General features: G+C 37.9%; 1 protein-coding gene across 1 annotated transcript in view; it reads right to left on the bottom strand.

Moving 5' to 3' along the window:
- Positions 1-902: 902 nt before the first annotated feature.
- Positions 903-17,907, bottom strand: part of LOC136863150 (endothelin-converting enzyme 2) — a 539,501-nt gene continuing 522,496 nt past the window's right edge. Inside the window, exons 15-16 of the mRNA XM_067139494.2 lie at positions 15,462-15,538; positions 903-1,661 (exon numbers count right to left, since the gene is read on the bottom strand). Of these exons, the coding sequence (XP_066995595.1) occupies positions 1,559-1,661; positions 15,462-15,538 (180 nt within the window). The 3' untranslated portion in view covers positions 903-1,558. The remainder of the gene's footprint in view (positions 1,662-15,461; positions 15,539-17,907) is intronic.

Genomic DNA, 17,907 nt, shown 5'->3' with positions numbered 1-17,907 from the left:
ATATTGAGGTAGAAAAAAATCCTGTCATCTAAAAACTCATGTGGTTGACATAAAACTTGCTAATCCTTTTAGAAGTGGAAATCTGTGTTGTGCAGCATAGTAAGACCATCAATAAGCGGATAATGTGTGCGCATCATGCGTTAGAAAGCTGTCATCTCAAGTGGTACGATCTTGACAGTCTCATGTCTCTATTAACACTCAGCAGAAGCTCAAATATTACATTTATCCAAACAAATAAAATGTATGGAATTAAAAGACAATAATCATGATTAACATATTAAAAACACGAAAACATGTTGAGGTAGAAAAAATCCTCTCATCTAAAAACACGTTTGGTTGACATAAAACTTGCTAATCCCTTTAAAATGGGAAATCTGTGTTGTGCAGCATAGTAAGACCGTCAATAAGGTGATAATGAGTGGGCATCATTCGTTAAAAGGCTGTCATCTCGAGTGGTACAACCTTGTCAGTCTCATGCCTCTATTGACGCAAAAGTGTCAAGAGTTTTTAGATGAGAGGATTTTTCTACTTCAACATGCTTTTATTATGTTTTTAATATGTTAATCATGATCATTGTCTCTTAATTCCATACATTTTATTTGTTTCATAAATGTAATATTTAAGCTTCTACTGAGGATGGTCTTTAGACAGGCTGAAACATGTACAGTATAGATACAGTATTATCCCATCTAATATAGATGGGTTTTTTGTATTGAAAAGGAGGATAATATAAGACTTTTCATCAATACAGAATGAGATTTAAAACGTACAATCATATAGATTATTTTATTAGCTAGACAAGATGCTTGGAACTCCCATTTCCAACAATATCTGCCATAGTTTCACCCACTGGTGTTGGAGAATAATTTTGGTGACCCATCTTGAAATAATGAAGAGATACCTCTAGCACAAAATAAGCATTTATTTATATCAAATATTTACAAAAACATTGTAAGTCTAGAATACCATTAATACAGAATGATCACTCACTGTAAACCAATTCCATAGAGAAACTAGTAAAATATGACTATCATAATATACAGTAAGTTTCCAAAGTCCATCATATTAAATACCATACAGTAACACTCACTGAAGACTCTCCCGCACTATCTCAAGTTCACTTGACGGGCACTGTTAAATCACAGATGTAGGGCATGGATGCTCTTGAAGATGCAGTACATGAATAATCATGATAAATAGTTTTGACACAAAAATTGAAGAACTCCCAAGTAGTTTCTACGTCATCACAGATTCCACCTGAATATCTTTGTACAACACACATCTAGTAATATACAACATCAATAACAAAAACAACAGCATAATGCCATGAGAATGAATGCTATTTCTATTGTTTCTAACATTAATATTAATTTCAGTGTTATCAAAGTATCTCTTCATATCAAAATATAGTCTTTAAAAAGTTCATGAATACGGTACTTATATCTTTTCATCAGGACTAAATCATGAATAATGACTAACAGGATACAGAAATCATCATGACAATGTATATTTTCATGACGGGTATCTCTATAACATCGTACAACACAGTCACAGTTTCTCATAGTATCTTCATGCACGGGCTTGATGCATAATGTTCAGCACTACTTGAGCAGCTGAAAGCCTGACTGAACTCGGGTAACTGTCGTAGAGTTGTGGGTAGCCTGAAACAAACAAACATTATTATTATTATTATTATTATTATTATTATTATTGTTGTTGTTGTTGTTGTTGTTGCAGGAAAAGGTTGAAAATTATATCATAGCATAAGGAAGATACAACAGCAAATATTTTCATGAAGTCACACTTATGATAGACTTTGTCAAAGACATTAACCTGGGCAATACACAACAAGATACCAATCATATCACCATAAGAGCTTTGTACTTAGACTTTTTTTAAATCAGTAACCAATCAAACAAGTCACCAAAAGAACGGAAAGAGTTTATTTCACACACAAAAAATATGAACAACAGATATTAGAAGCAAGATTGAAGTTGGCTCTCACAATGGCTCTGACAATGAAATAACAAGTTAAAGTGGGTAAAGACCTCCTGACAAGTAGCATAAGCTCTCTATCACTCACTTTCCTGAGCTAGCATACAATTGCCGACACAGAAAGTGAGGGTGCCCTGGAAGGTATGGTTGCCCGCAACATGTACAGCTGGGAGGATAGGACATGCAATACGGTCTTGCCAAGTTATGGTTTATTTCGTTGGCCTTATATGGCCACAAGACATGGCTTGTTACATCTCTTGGCCTGGGATATAATATATCTATCCAGTAGCCACAATAGTCATAATATACTGTACGCACTATGTTTTGTCTGGCAGTTGTGTAATAGTTTTATGAAGTGCTTCCAAACGTGCACATACTGTCATCCAAGGCGGTAGCCGTGCATGCTAAATTGTGAGTTCTGCTGCTCACCTATGGTTGTGAAAATCATTATACAAAATTTTCTCTTGTAGAAAACACATTGATATTTCCAACTTATCAATTTTCAATTTTATAACTTAAACATTGAGAATCTTTGTCATGACTAAAAACTAGAAGAGTACATGTTTTGGTTCTTTTGAACCTTCTTCAGCTTTATACATTCAAAATTTTATAATATTCACAATTCCAGTTCATTAACAGAATGTTCTTATGAAAAAATCTTGATTTACATTAAGACTGATATTGTTAGGTCTCGTTGGCTTTCATTATGTCCTATTAATCCTGGCCTCGAAATTGGTGCTCCTATTTGATAATGTTGATGTATGAAGGCATGCTGGCATAGCTCTTATGTCAACTGAAGATTTGAAATAACAAATTTCTGGGGTTAAGGAGTTCGAGACTTGGTACGGTAAAATATTTTTTTTAATGTTTATTCCTACACTGACTTGTATGGCAAGTCACGTAACTTCTTTTGATTTATCATGCCATTATTGCTGGTGAGCATGCTTATTTGTGGCCCTGAAAATGGCCTCTGTGTGGTCCTCACAGTAAGGAGACCAGGCAATGCCTCTTCTAGACGTGTGGCCATGGAATCGATTAGGGCAGAAACATACGTATTGTCAACTGCCATCTCATCCCATGCCTCAATGACAACATCCCAGAGAGTATCGTTCATATTTGGCATGGGATCGGGACAGGTTTCAACCATTACTCTCGTCTCGGCCAACACGTTCTTGATGTGCTTTACGTCTGCCCCACAAGGTGGCCAATCGATAAGCTCGACCTGACTTTGTCTTGCGAACATTCCTGAACTAATCAGGACACGTGGATTGGAGACAGGTACTGCTGAAATTGTGTAACACTGGTGAGATGAAGCATTCATATGGACAGGACCATAATATTCTCTAAACCGGGCGAGTTGGCCGTGCGTGTACAGGCGCGCGGCTGTGAGCTTGCATCCGGGAGATAGTAGGTTCGAATCCCACTATCGGCAGCCCTGAAGATGGTTTTCCGTGGTTTCCCATTTTCACACCAGGCAAATGCTGGGGCTGTACCTTAATTAAGGCCACGGCCGCTTCCTTCCAACTCCAAGGCCCTTCCTATCCCATCGTCGCCATAAGACCTATCTGTGTCGGTGCGACGTAAAGCCCCTAGCAAAAAAAAAAAAAAAAAAAAATTCTCTAAAATTTGTCTGGTTATAAGATGTTATCATGTCTGGTTAGAACGCTTCTCCACTGTCTTCATCGAACTTGTCATCAAAGTGCTGACTCATGATGACAATTACATTTCTGTTTCTTCTCTGGACATATGATACAAGAGTTGATGTCTCTCCAAATGCAAACATGCTTGAAAACAGAGGAAGATCCTTGACATTTAGGAGTACTTGGGGTACTGATCTTTTATTTTTCTTTATAGTTCCGACGTATAATACCCCCATAGATTTCAACTCGCTGACTAATTCAACATCGATGAACCAGTTATCGGCAGTGATATTTCTTCCTGTCTTGTAAATGGATGAAGCTAACCTCTTGATAACATCTCTAGGTTTACTGCTTGTTTGATATTACCCTTGAGACTGTTTCTCACAGTGTACTTCAAGATTGTGAGCATAAGACATACCCCTCCATTTTTCAAAAAAAATTGTATGACTGCCAATTATGCTTGCCATCATGTTATCCTTAGCTGACTCCTTTGCTAGATTCAATTTCCTAGTAAGTTCCTTCAATTTCTCCTTACTTCCACAGCCATTTCTAACTCTCTTTCTTTCCATTCTGCACCTCCTTCTTAGTCTCTTTATTTCTCTGTTATAATAAAGTGGGTCTTTACCATTCCTTACCACCTTTAAAAGGTACAAACCTGTTTTCACATTCCTCAACAACTGCTTTAAAGCAGACCCAGGGTCTGTTTACATTTTTATTTACCTTTTTTCCACCGATCATAGTTACTTTTTAAAAACTCCCTCATGCCAGCTTTATCAGCCATCTGGTATTGCCAAATAGTCCTACTTTTAAGAGTTTCCTTTCTATCACATTTATTTTTAACTGCGACAAAACCGGCTTCGTGATCACTAATACCATCTATTACTTTGGTTTCTCTATAGAGCTCATCTGGTTTTACCAGTACCATATCCAGAATATTCTTCCTTCTAGTTGGTTAATCAGTTTCTGAATCAGCTGCCCTTCCCATATTAACTTATTTGCCATTTGTTGGTTATGCTTCCTGTCATTCGCATTACCTTCCCAATTAACATTTGGTAAATCGAGATCTCCCGCTACAATCACATTCCTTTCCATGCCGTTTCCCACATAGCTGATTATCTTATCAAATAATTCTGAATCAGCGTCAATACTACCCTTCCCCGGTCTGTACACTCCAAAGATATCAAGTTGTCTATTATCTTTAGGAATGAGCCTTACACCTAGAATTTCATGTTTGTTGTCTTTAACTTTTTTTTTAGCTTACAAATTCCTCTTCCTCCAGTGTAAATACTCCCACTCCTACCATTCCTATCCTATCTCTATGATACACACTCCAGTTCCGTGAGAAAATTTCTGCATCCATTACAGTATATCATTTCTCAGCCATGATTCAACTCCTATTACAATATCTGTTATGTATTTATGTAATAAATTACTTAATTCTATTCCTTTCTTTATAATACTTCTACAGTTCAATACTAACATTTTTATGTCATCCCCACTTGACTTTCAAATTCCTGTATCCTTATCACTGCTGCCTAGGCCACCCCATTTCCCTGAATGTACCTGTCTATAACCCTTCTAAACAAATTTCCTACTTCTATGTACCACTGCAGTTTAAGTGGAGGCCATTTGAGCGCAGATCCTTATCTCCTACCCACCCATTAGGATCTAGAAATCTCACTCCAGTTTCCCCACATACCCACTCCATAGTCTCATTTAAATCCCCTATCACCTTCCAGTCAGTATCCCTCCTATACATTATTCCACTGATAACAATTTCCACTTCCTTAAACTTCACCCGTGGTGCATTTACCAGATCCCACACATCCCCAACTATGTTGGTACTTATACCTGCTTGCCTTACGTTGTTGGCACCAACGTGAAACACTACCATCTTCTCCTTTCCCTCATCCTTCTCTTCTACTTTCCTCAACATCTGCATTAACCTAATTCCTAGATAACACTCTACCCTGGTTCCCTTTTCTCCACACACTTTCCTCATATGTCTAACAATGGAATCCCACACGACAAGAGCCTCAACCCTACCCACCTCATTTGATCCCCTCGCCTCCTGGTCAGCCCTATCTTTCCTGATAGCTGCAGAAGCTACTTCCTCCTCCCTTTTCTGCCTCCCATGACTCTGTTCCACCTGACTTTTCCTATCCTCTACTCTACATTTCCCTTTCCTCCTACTTCCACACTTCCTCTGTTGTTCTACCTGCAGTGACTCGTACTGATTTGACACAGGCACCTGTCCTGAATTCTAATCCTGAATACAGCCCTTAGTCTGCAATCTCCTTCCCCTTAAAACATTAGACCACCTGTCTTCTACAATTCTTCCCTTTCCTTCCCATCCCTCTCTTATACCTACTGTAGTATCCTATACATTGTTTGAAGTGGGCCTACCCTCCTTCCTGTCTTCTGAGAGAACCCTAATTACTGTATCTCCCTCAAAATATCCAACTCCTCCCTCATACTCCTTAAAAGTCTGGCCACATCCACAGTTCCTACACTTGCACTCCTTAGTCATTCTTTATGGAAAAATGAAAAGAAAAGGAAAAATAAAATAACTTATTATGTGAAAAAAACTGAAAGGAAAGAAATATTGTCTCGGACAGTACACAAAGATCACACGACAATAAGGTAATTAATATACTACTACACTACAATACTACTTAGGCGTACTATATTTTTATCCTACAATGCCCTAACCTGCTCAAGTGCTCAATGTGTTAAATAAAGGATGGGATAAATGTTCCCTTCTCTGGTGATTTGTTCTCAGTTTCATATTGTTAAGAGCTGAAAGAGAAAGGATGCAGAAGAAATGGATTTGATAAGGAGAGCGACTATCTATGTGAAGACATCAGTAGGCCTGTGTGGAGATTATTCTTATCCTTTCCTGTTTTCATTTTTGTCATTGTTTCTTCTTTCTGCTGTTATCTCTTGCCACATGACCTGTCATTGTGTTATACAATTATATGTTCTTATTCATGTTCCTGTCTTTCTATGTATGTTTCACTGTATGATACTGTATATTTTAAAATTAGGGGTGATCCAAATTCACATAACAGCAGAACATAGGCCTAATACTGCACATATGGGTCCCAAAATGATCAAACATAGAAATACCGCTATGTGATAATATTTCAGCTCAGAACTCTGACCAGAAAGGCTCTGCCATCTAAGGTTCAGCATTGTATGTACACTGACCAGCAAAATTAATGGATCACGTGAATTTTCAAATGTCATCTATCCGTCTATTATTGCTACCCTTACTTAGATAAATTTTTCATGAAAATCATCAATGTAAAATAAGAAAACAAATGTTTTGCAATTTAACATACTTTTTCCTTTGAACCCAACAACACTTTCAATTTTTTTTTTCCACTAACTTGTCCACTACCTGCTTTTCCTTAAAAAAAGAAAAAAGCCCAATTTTCAGAATGATTTTACATAACATGAAGTTCAGAAAGTGAATAATTTTAAAACTTACACAGAGAGTACAGAGCAGACTGGCAACTAAATATGCTCATGGAGGAAGGAAAGTGACAATGAATGTCAAATTACATTACGCAGGACAGAGGTTGAGGAAAGAAGGACGAACTTGTAATTTATTTCAAGACTTTTTTCATTATATAAATAAGTGGATTTTTTGTTTATAACATATGTGAGAAGGGATCGCAAGGGGCAAGGGAGCAGGTCATAAATCCTTAAATCTGTACCAGGACACGGAAAGCTAAAAAATGGAAATTAACTTTCATAGTCTTCCTAGATAGCCACTATGAAGGAAGCAACTGACTTTTTTTCCTCATTTTGACATTATTTTACAAATTGTGTAGATATTCACTGAACCTATCTTTGCTGTGAGACATAGTACTCACGGTGCACTGCTGTGTCTTCTGGTATGGGCTAGAACAAATTTGTTACTTTCATTGATCTGGCTCAGTCTCATCCTTGACTTTGACAATACAAAAGTGACCGAGGCATAAGCAATACTAGTAATGCCGTTCCTTATGCAGCCAGTCTCTGTTATGAATGGCAGACTGATATGTAATCGCAACTTCTGACTCAGTGAGGAAAGCAATGGGGATACTTCCTCACTTCTCATTTCCCAAGTACACCTCATCAGCGATGCCTGGACCATCTATGACAGCTGATGGTGGAGCTGCTGGGAATCCAACCAGCCTTAGGACTGACAACTCAAAATACATGCTTTCACTGAACATGCAGCAAGTTGGTAAGTATCACAAAATAGATGCTAAGGGGAACTAGCATTTTGTAACTTTTCTAACATGCAAAGTTGTACATATGAATATGATTTTCAGAGACTCATTTGATTTATATTCAGTCCAGTATGGTAGTGGTTTTGTTAATTACTTTTATTTAAAATATTATAATCAAGGCTGGCCAACTCTCACTTGGGTGTGGTGAAAATGAATATCATCAGCTTGTTTCCAGTCATTCGACCGAGTCAGGAATGGAATGAATGAAACACCATCTAACAGTGAGGAAAGGAATTGTACTGGCTGACGAAGCCCGTTTCACTCCTCTGAGGCAATGATTAATGACCGACAGATGAAATGAAATATATCAGAAAGTGTTGCTGTAATGAAAGACGACAGGGAAAACTGGAGTATCCGCAGAAAAACTTGTCCTGCCTCCACTTTATCAATACAAATCTCACATGGAGTGGCCAGGATTTGAACCACGGAACCCAGCAGCGAGAGTTCGGTGCACTGCCGCCTGAGCCACGGAGGCTCTAGTCGCTTGTGTGTGGTATTTATATTAAATACGTAGGTCGAGTCATAAGTCATGGAAACTATTTTTTTTTCTCGCGAACAGGAGACAACACACAAAATTGAAGATATGCATTTGGAAACGTACGGTATGTACTTGCTTACGATGCCACTAGATGGTGTATGTAAACAACAGTGTGGGTCTAAGCATGCTCCCAAGTTCAGTGTGTGAGCAAGAGCGTCACAAAATGGAAGTCAACAAGCAAGAGCAACGATTGTATATTAAAATAGCAGTTCTCCGTGGCAGAAATGCATGCCAATGCCATGTTGAATTGCATTTTTGCAGTTGATGAAACATGGGCACGTGCTTATGAACCTCAACTAAGGAGACAGTCAAGTGAATGGCGTCGTCAGGAGTCACCATGGAGACACAAGGTTCGACAAAGTCTGTCGCCCAGTAAGGTTATGGTAATCCTGGCATACGATGTTCAAGGTGTCCTTTTGTGTCATCCAGTGCGTGAGGGGCACACTGTCAATGCAGTTTACTACAATTCCCTTTTGTTGTACCAATTGGGCCGTGCAGTGCAAACCAAACGTCCAGATCTTTTGGACAACGCCATAATCCTACACAATAACGCTAGCAACACACAGTGGAAACCTTGGGTGAGGATTTCGAAGGTCTGTAACGAGTGGAGACCTGTCCTTTGTACGTAGTCTTGTGTATTTGCTGTCTATAGCATAATAAAACAATGTTTACCAATGGCCTGTATTCTGTAACTTTCCTACGAGAATCCCCTGAAGTCAGAATTTGTCTTCATGCACTATGCATAAGCACATGCCCTATATTTCCAAATGCATATCTTACATTTTCTGTGTTTTCTCCTGTTCATGAGGAAAAAAAAAATAGTTGCCATGACTTATGACTTGACCCTCGTATAAGAAGTTTAAAAAAATCACAGCTATGTTTTGGTGTAATTTGTGCACATTTTGGAAATTATTTACCTTCGTTTAGCAGTTTACTGTTATTCTTCAGTCATTTAAACATCTTTCTGGTTATGTCAAAATTTCTAGTTATCGAAACTCTGATTATTATTAGTTCTGGTGAGAAGCCTACCTTCAAAGACATAATTGGTTGTAGGGCTGGGGGTGGTGGTTGTTGATGTGGAACACTATGAATTCCAGTGCTCATAGAAATTACTGTTGAGGAATAAAGATTCCATTGTTTCCTGGGAGTTTATTAGAAAAACAACTTCTTTTTAGAGTACAACAGAGTGGAACTAGACAGCTTTCAGGTTACTTTAATCTTAACTCGCATAGATTATCTTAGATTTTAATTGTAATTATCAAAATAATGGAGTATTTATATAAAATATAATATACCACTAGCAAAAATTGTAGGTGAACACGTGTGACTGAAGCAAAATGTGAAAGTGTCCAAATTTATCCCACTGTTCAGGGTGATTTCACATGCATGTGGTATATTCTCATTCACTATTAGAAGTTCCAAACTTTATGGAATTATTTTGAATACAAATAGGTTCTTTTAATTTTATTTTTATAAGAAATTGTATTTAGTAACTTTTTACATGCTAACAAGTAACAGGTAAGACAGCTCGAAGCCTATCCTCAATTTTTCTTGACACAATCATTGCACTATAACAGGATAACATGCATAAAATCAGCCTCCAGATATATAACTACAAGTCTCCAAAATTATGTGGCAAATCTCTCATATAGATCAATGGGAAGTAGCGCGATTATTATACATATACATGTTGGTAGGAGTGGACAGTGCTGGCATCTCAGGTACTCAAGGCCAGTGATAAGCAGGTACCATGGGTATAATTCACCCGTTAGACAAATTCTTCTTCCAACAGTGGAACGCTTTTTACTACCGATTAACAGAAATTCTAACTTCTCATAATGATATTAAAATTGAACCACAGACACACATTCCTTAAACTGCAGTCTTTCATACATTTTCAGTTTTCATCTCCACAATGTTTGGATACGATAAAACATTCATAGATTGCAACATAAGAGAGCGACCTCCTGAGTTTGCAGTGCCTGTTAAATATTGTTTGGAGAAGAAGAAATAAATGTGTGAAGAACAGTGGAACAATGAAGTTCTAATTCATTGTGCTTTGTGTACAAAAACTTGTGTTATCGTCATGCAATTTATACCAGTCATTTCTGCTATAACTTACTGTTGTGAGTGAGTGACAAGCAAGTGAAACAATACAGCTTCAGAGTGGGTCGAGAGACTGCATGCATACATGCCCCGCCACACCACAACTCCGAGCTGGCTCAGGAATGTCCAGCTGTGCCACCCGTCATGCTTGCGTACCAGTATTCCAGGTACAATTTTGGAGCCTTGCAATTAAATCTCAAGGCTGATTCTCCGGACGCTATCCTCTTGCAGTACAACGATTGTGTTAAAAAAATTCAGGATAGGTTTCGACCTGTCTTACCTGTTACTTCCCTTTTAAATTGTGCATATAAGATGAGTATGGTTTTCAGACAGATATTTTCAGTTATATATAGTCTCTTACAGTAGTAGTTTTGATAATGTTGCCTTCTTAGGATATCCAAAAATAATATGAAATGCCACCAAAAATAAGTTTTAATTTTTGACTAATTGAATGCTCTGTACTAAGTTCAACTTATTTTTGGTTTCATTTCATGCAAGCTCTTTTAATATCCTATCTTAAGTGTTCAGTGATTGCATTCAAATGATTGAGAAATAAACATTCCCACTGTTTCCTGGTAGATTATTAGAAAAATATTTTTGCATCCTGATGTTGATGCAGCCCTTCAAACCTTTCACCACATATGTACTATCCAATTTAGTGAAAGAAAATCCCCAGTGCAACACTCATAGTTAATTATGCCAGCATATCACTTTTCAATACTAACTGACTTCCAAATTTTTTGGAGCGTATTTTATTTACATTATTGTCTAGCGCTCACCAAATTATACTACTTAAATTGAATGCTTTCCTGTATGACAGTAAGTAACTTTTAACATCACATATGTTACTGCTAATTTTAATAATCTTGGACCATACTGACAACTTGTGATGGTGTCATTCTTTTTGTTATAACTTCTAAGCATTTTTTCAAAGTAAAAAAAAAACACACACACAAAAATGAGTTCAAGCAAACTAGTATTTAAAACATCTGAAGACTTCAGCACACTACTTCAAGAACATAAACAATTTAAAATTCATAACTTTAATCATGAAAACTGAAGGTAGATAAATTGGGTGGTTTTCAAAACAATCCCATTTCCGTCTGATAGCAGATAGGAAGATGCGATTGCCTTCTAAATGTGAAGAAACTCCGGGAGATTCATTTACCAATATTTGCCCACAATACAAAAGTTATCCTTTGTTAGGATCAACTGTTTCCTCAATTTTTCTTGTTGCTGGCTTGCTTGTTGTTTTTCCATATGTTCATTCAAGATGCACTACAATTTGCCTCAGCGCATGTTTGTAACAAAAAATTATTGGATTACGAAGACCATTGTAACCTAGCAACGGGCATTCAGGAGAGTGAATGGTGTGCTCTATCCTCCAAAGAGAGACACGATACTGGTTATAGCAAGAAAGATAGAAACAACCGGGTTTTTGTTGAGAGAGTCTGGCAAGCATTGCATCGAAGCATCTGGTTTGGGCAGAAGATGTTCAGACTCATTTGCTTTGGGTTCCTAGGAAATCGTTAAGTTGTTTGTCTCAGGAGGCGAGGTATTCATATTCCATATGTCAAAGAGGGATCCAGTAAATAAAGTATGGTCATACAAGATGACTGCCATTCATTAGTTGCAGGAGCTGGACAAGGAAAAAACGAATCTGTTACTGTACATGATTTTCAGATGAGGCCTGGTTCCGTATGATCTGTTAATGAATTCTCAAAAGACCCACTTTCAGGCCACACATAACCCACACGGCATTCATGACCTGTTAACAGACCAAGCAAGCTGGTCGCGTAGCTATGAGCTTATGGTGGGTTCAAATCCCATCGTCAGCAGCCCTGAAGATAATTTTCCATGGTCTTGAATTTTCACACGACACAAATGCAGGCGCTATACCTTAATTAAGGCCACAGTTGCTTCCTTCCCAATCCTAGTTCTTTCCCATCTGTGCATCACCAAAATCCTTTGATGTGTTAGTGCGACATTAAACCAGTAGCAAAAACAAAACTCGCTTCTTTCTAAAATAGTTTCATGCAGGATCTCGCTTCTTTCAAACAGAATCCCGTTGACTGCAAATGCAAGGCTACCCCATTAGCTTTGCTGAATTTTGGTTCTATTTCACGTAATATCCTACCATCCTGGGAGAATACATATTCCAAATACTGTTCCAGATTTGTATTCCCAACCTGACAGTCAATCCTCTTGAGTTTCTTCCCTATTGACACCACTTCAGTCTTGAAAATGCTAATCTTCATATCATACTCCCAAAATATTTGATTGCATACACCACAGTCTTCCATGAAGACCATTGCATCAAAACAGGTAAAGCTGCTTACTACATTTTCACCCAACTGAATACCTCCTTGCCATTTTATAACTTTCAGTAAATGGTCCTTGCACAGGCTATGATGAACAACAAAGCTGAAACATACCCTTACCTCCTGTAATTACTCTGAACCAAGAACTCATTCTAACTTCAGTTCTCACTACTGCCTGATTGTCAACATAAAATGCATTTGATCACCTGTAATAACTTACCCCCTAATCCCATAATCCCCCAGTATAGCTAACACCTTTTCCCTTCTCTAGATCTACAAAAAATAAACATAACTGTCTATTCCTCTCATAGCATTTTTTAATCACTTGAAGGATACTGAAAATCTGGTCCTGACAGTCCCTCTATGGTCTGAAACCACACTGATTTTCATCCAATTTACTATCCACCATTGACAGCACCCTAATTTTTCAAAATACCTGTGAACAACTTGCTTGGTAAGTAATACTCTTCAATGAAATTCTTCAGTAGTCGTTAAAGGGGGAGAAATAAAGCTGATGCCTTATTCTAACCTGGTTGTCACATGTCCTGTCAGTGCCCCCAGCTTGGCCAGGGGATCACTGATCAGGTACTCTCGGCTAGAACTTACTTGCAGTACGGTGGCCAGTTTCTTTCTGCTCCTCCTTTAAGATTCAGCACAGAGCCTACCCATCCAAGTAATCACCACATCCATTGTTGATTAACTTTAAAGATTTCACAAGATACAGTGTTTCAACATTGCTATGCCATTGGGACCAACAAAACAACACATGGTAAAATGGGAACTAGAGTGGCAAGGAGGTGACACCCCGGGGGGGGAAAAAATCACACTTCAGGATAGCCTACAAATGTTGCCACAACCTGGGACCGAATGACTCAACTTTAACTTACATCTTAAACATTCAGGCTTTGATGTGGTCTTTACGTTGGCAGTATCCTTTCTAGTCTTTATACTTGAATCCTCTGTGTCTATTACCCATCACATTGCTGTATGTTTACAGTTAAGTCTATTCATTGCACTATGTAGGCAATTATGTGTCAAAACATCAGACTTCTGCACCTCTTGTTGTCTCTTGATGGTTGGAAGAAGTATTCTTACATCTGTCTCTTGGCACAGGCCAGAGCAAAATGTAGCTTCCACTGAAGTCTCATCTCATTTATGGCTGTAATAGTATGGAAGCTGCTGAGGTATGAGCAGTGCTGAGTAATGACATTCAGAGCATGGCTAGTGCATCTGAGTGTTATAACAAATTGTAAAAAGAAAAAAAGTTAACAAAGTGCTATTCATAGGGTCAGTTGTGCTGCAATAGCACTTTCTGATCCAGTGAGGAAAGTAATGGCAAACTCTCTTACTAGTCATCTTGCCTAGTATGCCTCATTTTGATGCTACCATCTACTTTTATGGTTTCCTAATAACCACATAAACTTTAGTAGCACTATTTTAGGATCCAACCAACCTTTAGTCTGATGACCTAACAAACAGTTTAGACTTTTTCTTTTTAAGGAGCATACACACTGCCAAGAAAAAATGCTATTACTCATCTGGTGAGTGATTACTGGTGGCAGCAAAGGGAACTATTTGCTATAAACAGAATGATGCAATCTGTTACCTCAGCACGAATGGTACAGGAATCCTAGTCAACTGCCTTAGCAATAATGCTGCCTGTGTTCATGTGGAGTGAAATGCTGTCTGAAATGAGTTTTTTTTTTCATTACTTGTGTGCTGGTTAACGTAACTGTAGCACTTAGTAGAATTAAAGTACCTTTGAACAAATCACGTAAAGTACCAGTAATCCATTTACAGAGGAGGAAGATAATATACAATGCTTTAATATTCTGTGAAAAAAAAAAGAAGTTCTCTGAAGTACTGAAGAGCCTAAAGCTGTAGGTAGAAGTGAGAAGCTAGGAAGTGTCAAAAAGCAGATAAGGACAGAAGGCAAATCCACCACTTGCAAAGAAAACAGAACTTGATGTTTTTGACAAAATTGTTGTATGCCTAACTTTCTCGGAGAATTATGAAGTACAGAAAGATATTTCTACTAGCTTTGTGACAAATTAATGGGGCAGAACCTCAGAATTCTCAGAGATGTTGGTGCAGAAAGCAGTGATCAAAGTAATGTTCATTTTTTAGTGTGACAGAGAGCGACATTGATGGGAGCTCAAAAGAAATATCTAATGAGTTAACCAATAAAGCAGATGAAGATTTTGATGCCGAAAGTCCTACTTCAGATGTTGAACATTAATGGGTGTTGTCTGCAGGAAACTGAACATTCAAATACATTATAATATTGCTATCAGCAGCACAATAACATGCTAGCTGTATACTGCATTTCCAGCATGCTAACAATCACTAATAAGGCTGTGATGTGAGTGTATGTGCTCACTCCCATCTTGTGCCTTCACTACAGATACAAACAAACATCAGCACACTCACTTGCAAGGGGTTGTGACTGATCGGACAAGTAATAGCTTAATTACTTGCAACTGTGCTGAAAAGGAACCTCAGGGAATCAAACTGTCCACATAAAATACTATTAATGTCATTTCATTAAAACTTTTTTTTTTTTTTTTTTTTGACTTACAATTGACTGCTATTAAGATGCCTGCTCGCTGTGGTATCCAGGTCTACTTGTTGCTGTGTTGACTGTGCACACAAATTCTGAAACATACATGTAAATTTTAATGAGTTATTTGTACACCACACCTCAGTATTCTCAGAATTCACAAGATGAAACTACATGGAATACATCCGACAGTGGGGTTCGAATTCACTATCTCTGGAATTCAAGCTGACAGCTACATGACGAAAACCGCACAACAACTTGCTCGGTATCAGCTAGGGAATGAATTTGGAAAAGACGTGTTTACATGTGCGGTGTTAAAGTAAGTGCGGAAAGGAAGTTTGTTGTACAACAGGACATGAACGAAAAAAAAAATCTGAAAGCTGTAACGAGTGTTCACAAATTCTTCAGGGGAGTAAAGTACTGCATCTAGCAAGAGCTGAGCACTGAATGGAATAGGGATATATTACTTGTAAAATCTTCGTTATGCAGTCACCAGAATTCAGTTTGGTCAAACATTTAGAAACCATTTTTACTTATTTTATAGCCTTTTTCCATAAATTTAAGGGCATTTTATTGATCATTTTCAGTGATTCTTTAGGTCAACAACATCCGACCCCTACTCATCACCATGTGCAGAGATCTGTACACTTTACTTAAAATCCTATTTATGTGATTACCCCAATGAAGATCTTTCCTTATATTAGCACCTAGGTACTTACAGTGATCCCCATAAGGAACTTTCGCCCCATCAATGCAGTAATTAAGACTGAGAGAACTTTTCCTATTAGCTAAACTCATAACCTGACTTTTAATCCTGTTTATCATCATAACAATGCCTTCTATCCATCTCACCACATTGTTGAGGTCCTTTTGCACTTGCTCACAATCTGGTAACTTATTTATTACTCTATACAAGAGGCGTTCACGCTGGGCATTTCATCCGCAGGTAGGCGGGCAGGCAGGCAAGGAGCATAAGCTATTCAACCGCAGTGACGTTGTGGTTATGCACAAGCCGTGAAGGTTGGGCGAAGTTCTCCCAGTCACTCTTGATCATTGCGGCGATACACAAGTTTGAAAGGGAGGCAGAAAACAATGAAAGAAGAGGGCAGATATCCACATCATTTTCAATGTACTTTGTAAGAGGTAAGTTATTTATGTTCATTGCTGTTTTTGTATTTTGACCGGATACAATAAAGAGTTAGGCCTACACCTACAACCTCAAATATTTTTGTGATATACGTAATGAATTACAATTTTGACCATTAAATTTTAAGAGGCGCTTTAGAAACATTTCTCTATAATACAGCGTTAAGGTGAATAAACTGCAGCTTGTGGTTGCTTGGGTTTAAATTACCTGATAAACTCACCAACAAAACACTCATGCTTACCGGGAATAACATAGGTTACTTTAATAATTTTAATCTTGGACGGTAAATATCCATGTCCCCACTCGTGATGAAACTCCCTCACGATTTAGAGGCTAACTATTATCATTGGACGCCTGATAAAATTTAAATACTACTTTCAAATTCAGTGAACAGGGAAATTTAAACAACACTAGAACACTGTGCAAAAACAAGCAGTTAACTTGTTGAATTATGTAAATATATTACTTTTTGCTGAATGAATAACGGGAATGTTACATTTTAAGAAAAGTAAATACTGTCATATCCATCCAAGGAACTGTAAAAATTGTAGCTTGTACGCTTAAACCCTGTACCTTTGTAAATAACAACACAAAAATTATAATGTGATAGTTTTCTTTGAATGTATAAATGTAAGAAAATAAAACTGACGGTTTATATTGAGCACAGTATACATCAAACCAGAATATCTTGAAAAGGCCAGTTTTCTTGCAATTATAGCGATTTAAAAAGGAAAATACTGTAACCCATTAAGCATTTCGCTAAGTAGTGACAATCGAATGTCACTGTTCCCTTCCCTGCAAGTGTGTTGGCTCTCTCGTTTCACTGTGATGTATGCTTACTACGCAAGCCGCCCGCATTTACGTCACGTCAGCCTCATCGCACTGGGCTAGTCACAATGGGCGCCCAGATGAGCACCTCTGCTCTATACAATATAATATCAGCCACAGAAAGCCTTATCTCTGATTCCAGATTTTACTCATATCATTTATATATATAAGAAAACATAAAGGTCCAATAAACTGCCTTGAGGAATTCCCCTCTTAACAAGTTCACTGCGTATTAGCAGAGCATTACATACCCAACAACCTGAGCAAAATATTTGTGTGGGACTCTTTAAAAGTTGTAATTATCAAAGTTTTGTACGTTGGTAGGACGAGTTCTATCGAACTCGTGGACTTATCCCACTCACACACCTGGTGCGTGACCCGCCCGGTGGTTGAAATCCAGAAGTAATACTGGTCACCAGACGGATCACGCGCCATGCGCGTTGGTAGATTACTGTGCATTATTTACCGCGGATAGCAAACAAATGTGTA

This window comes from Anabrus simplex, chromosome 2 (genome assembly GCF_040414725.1).
Source record: "Anabrus simplex isolate iqAnaSimp1 chromosome 2, ASM4041472v1, whole genome shotgun sequence".
Classification (NCBI taxonomy): domain Eukaryota; kingdom Metazoa; phylum Arthropoda; class Insecta; order Orthoptera; family Tettigoniidae; genus Anabrus; species Anabrus simplex.
The sequence above is the reverse complement of the archived record's forward strand: the minus strand, read 5'-3'. Positions and strand labels throughout refer to the sequence as shown.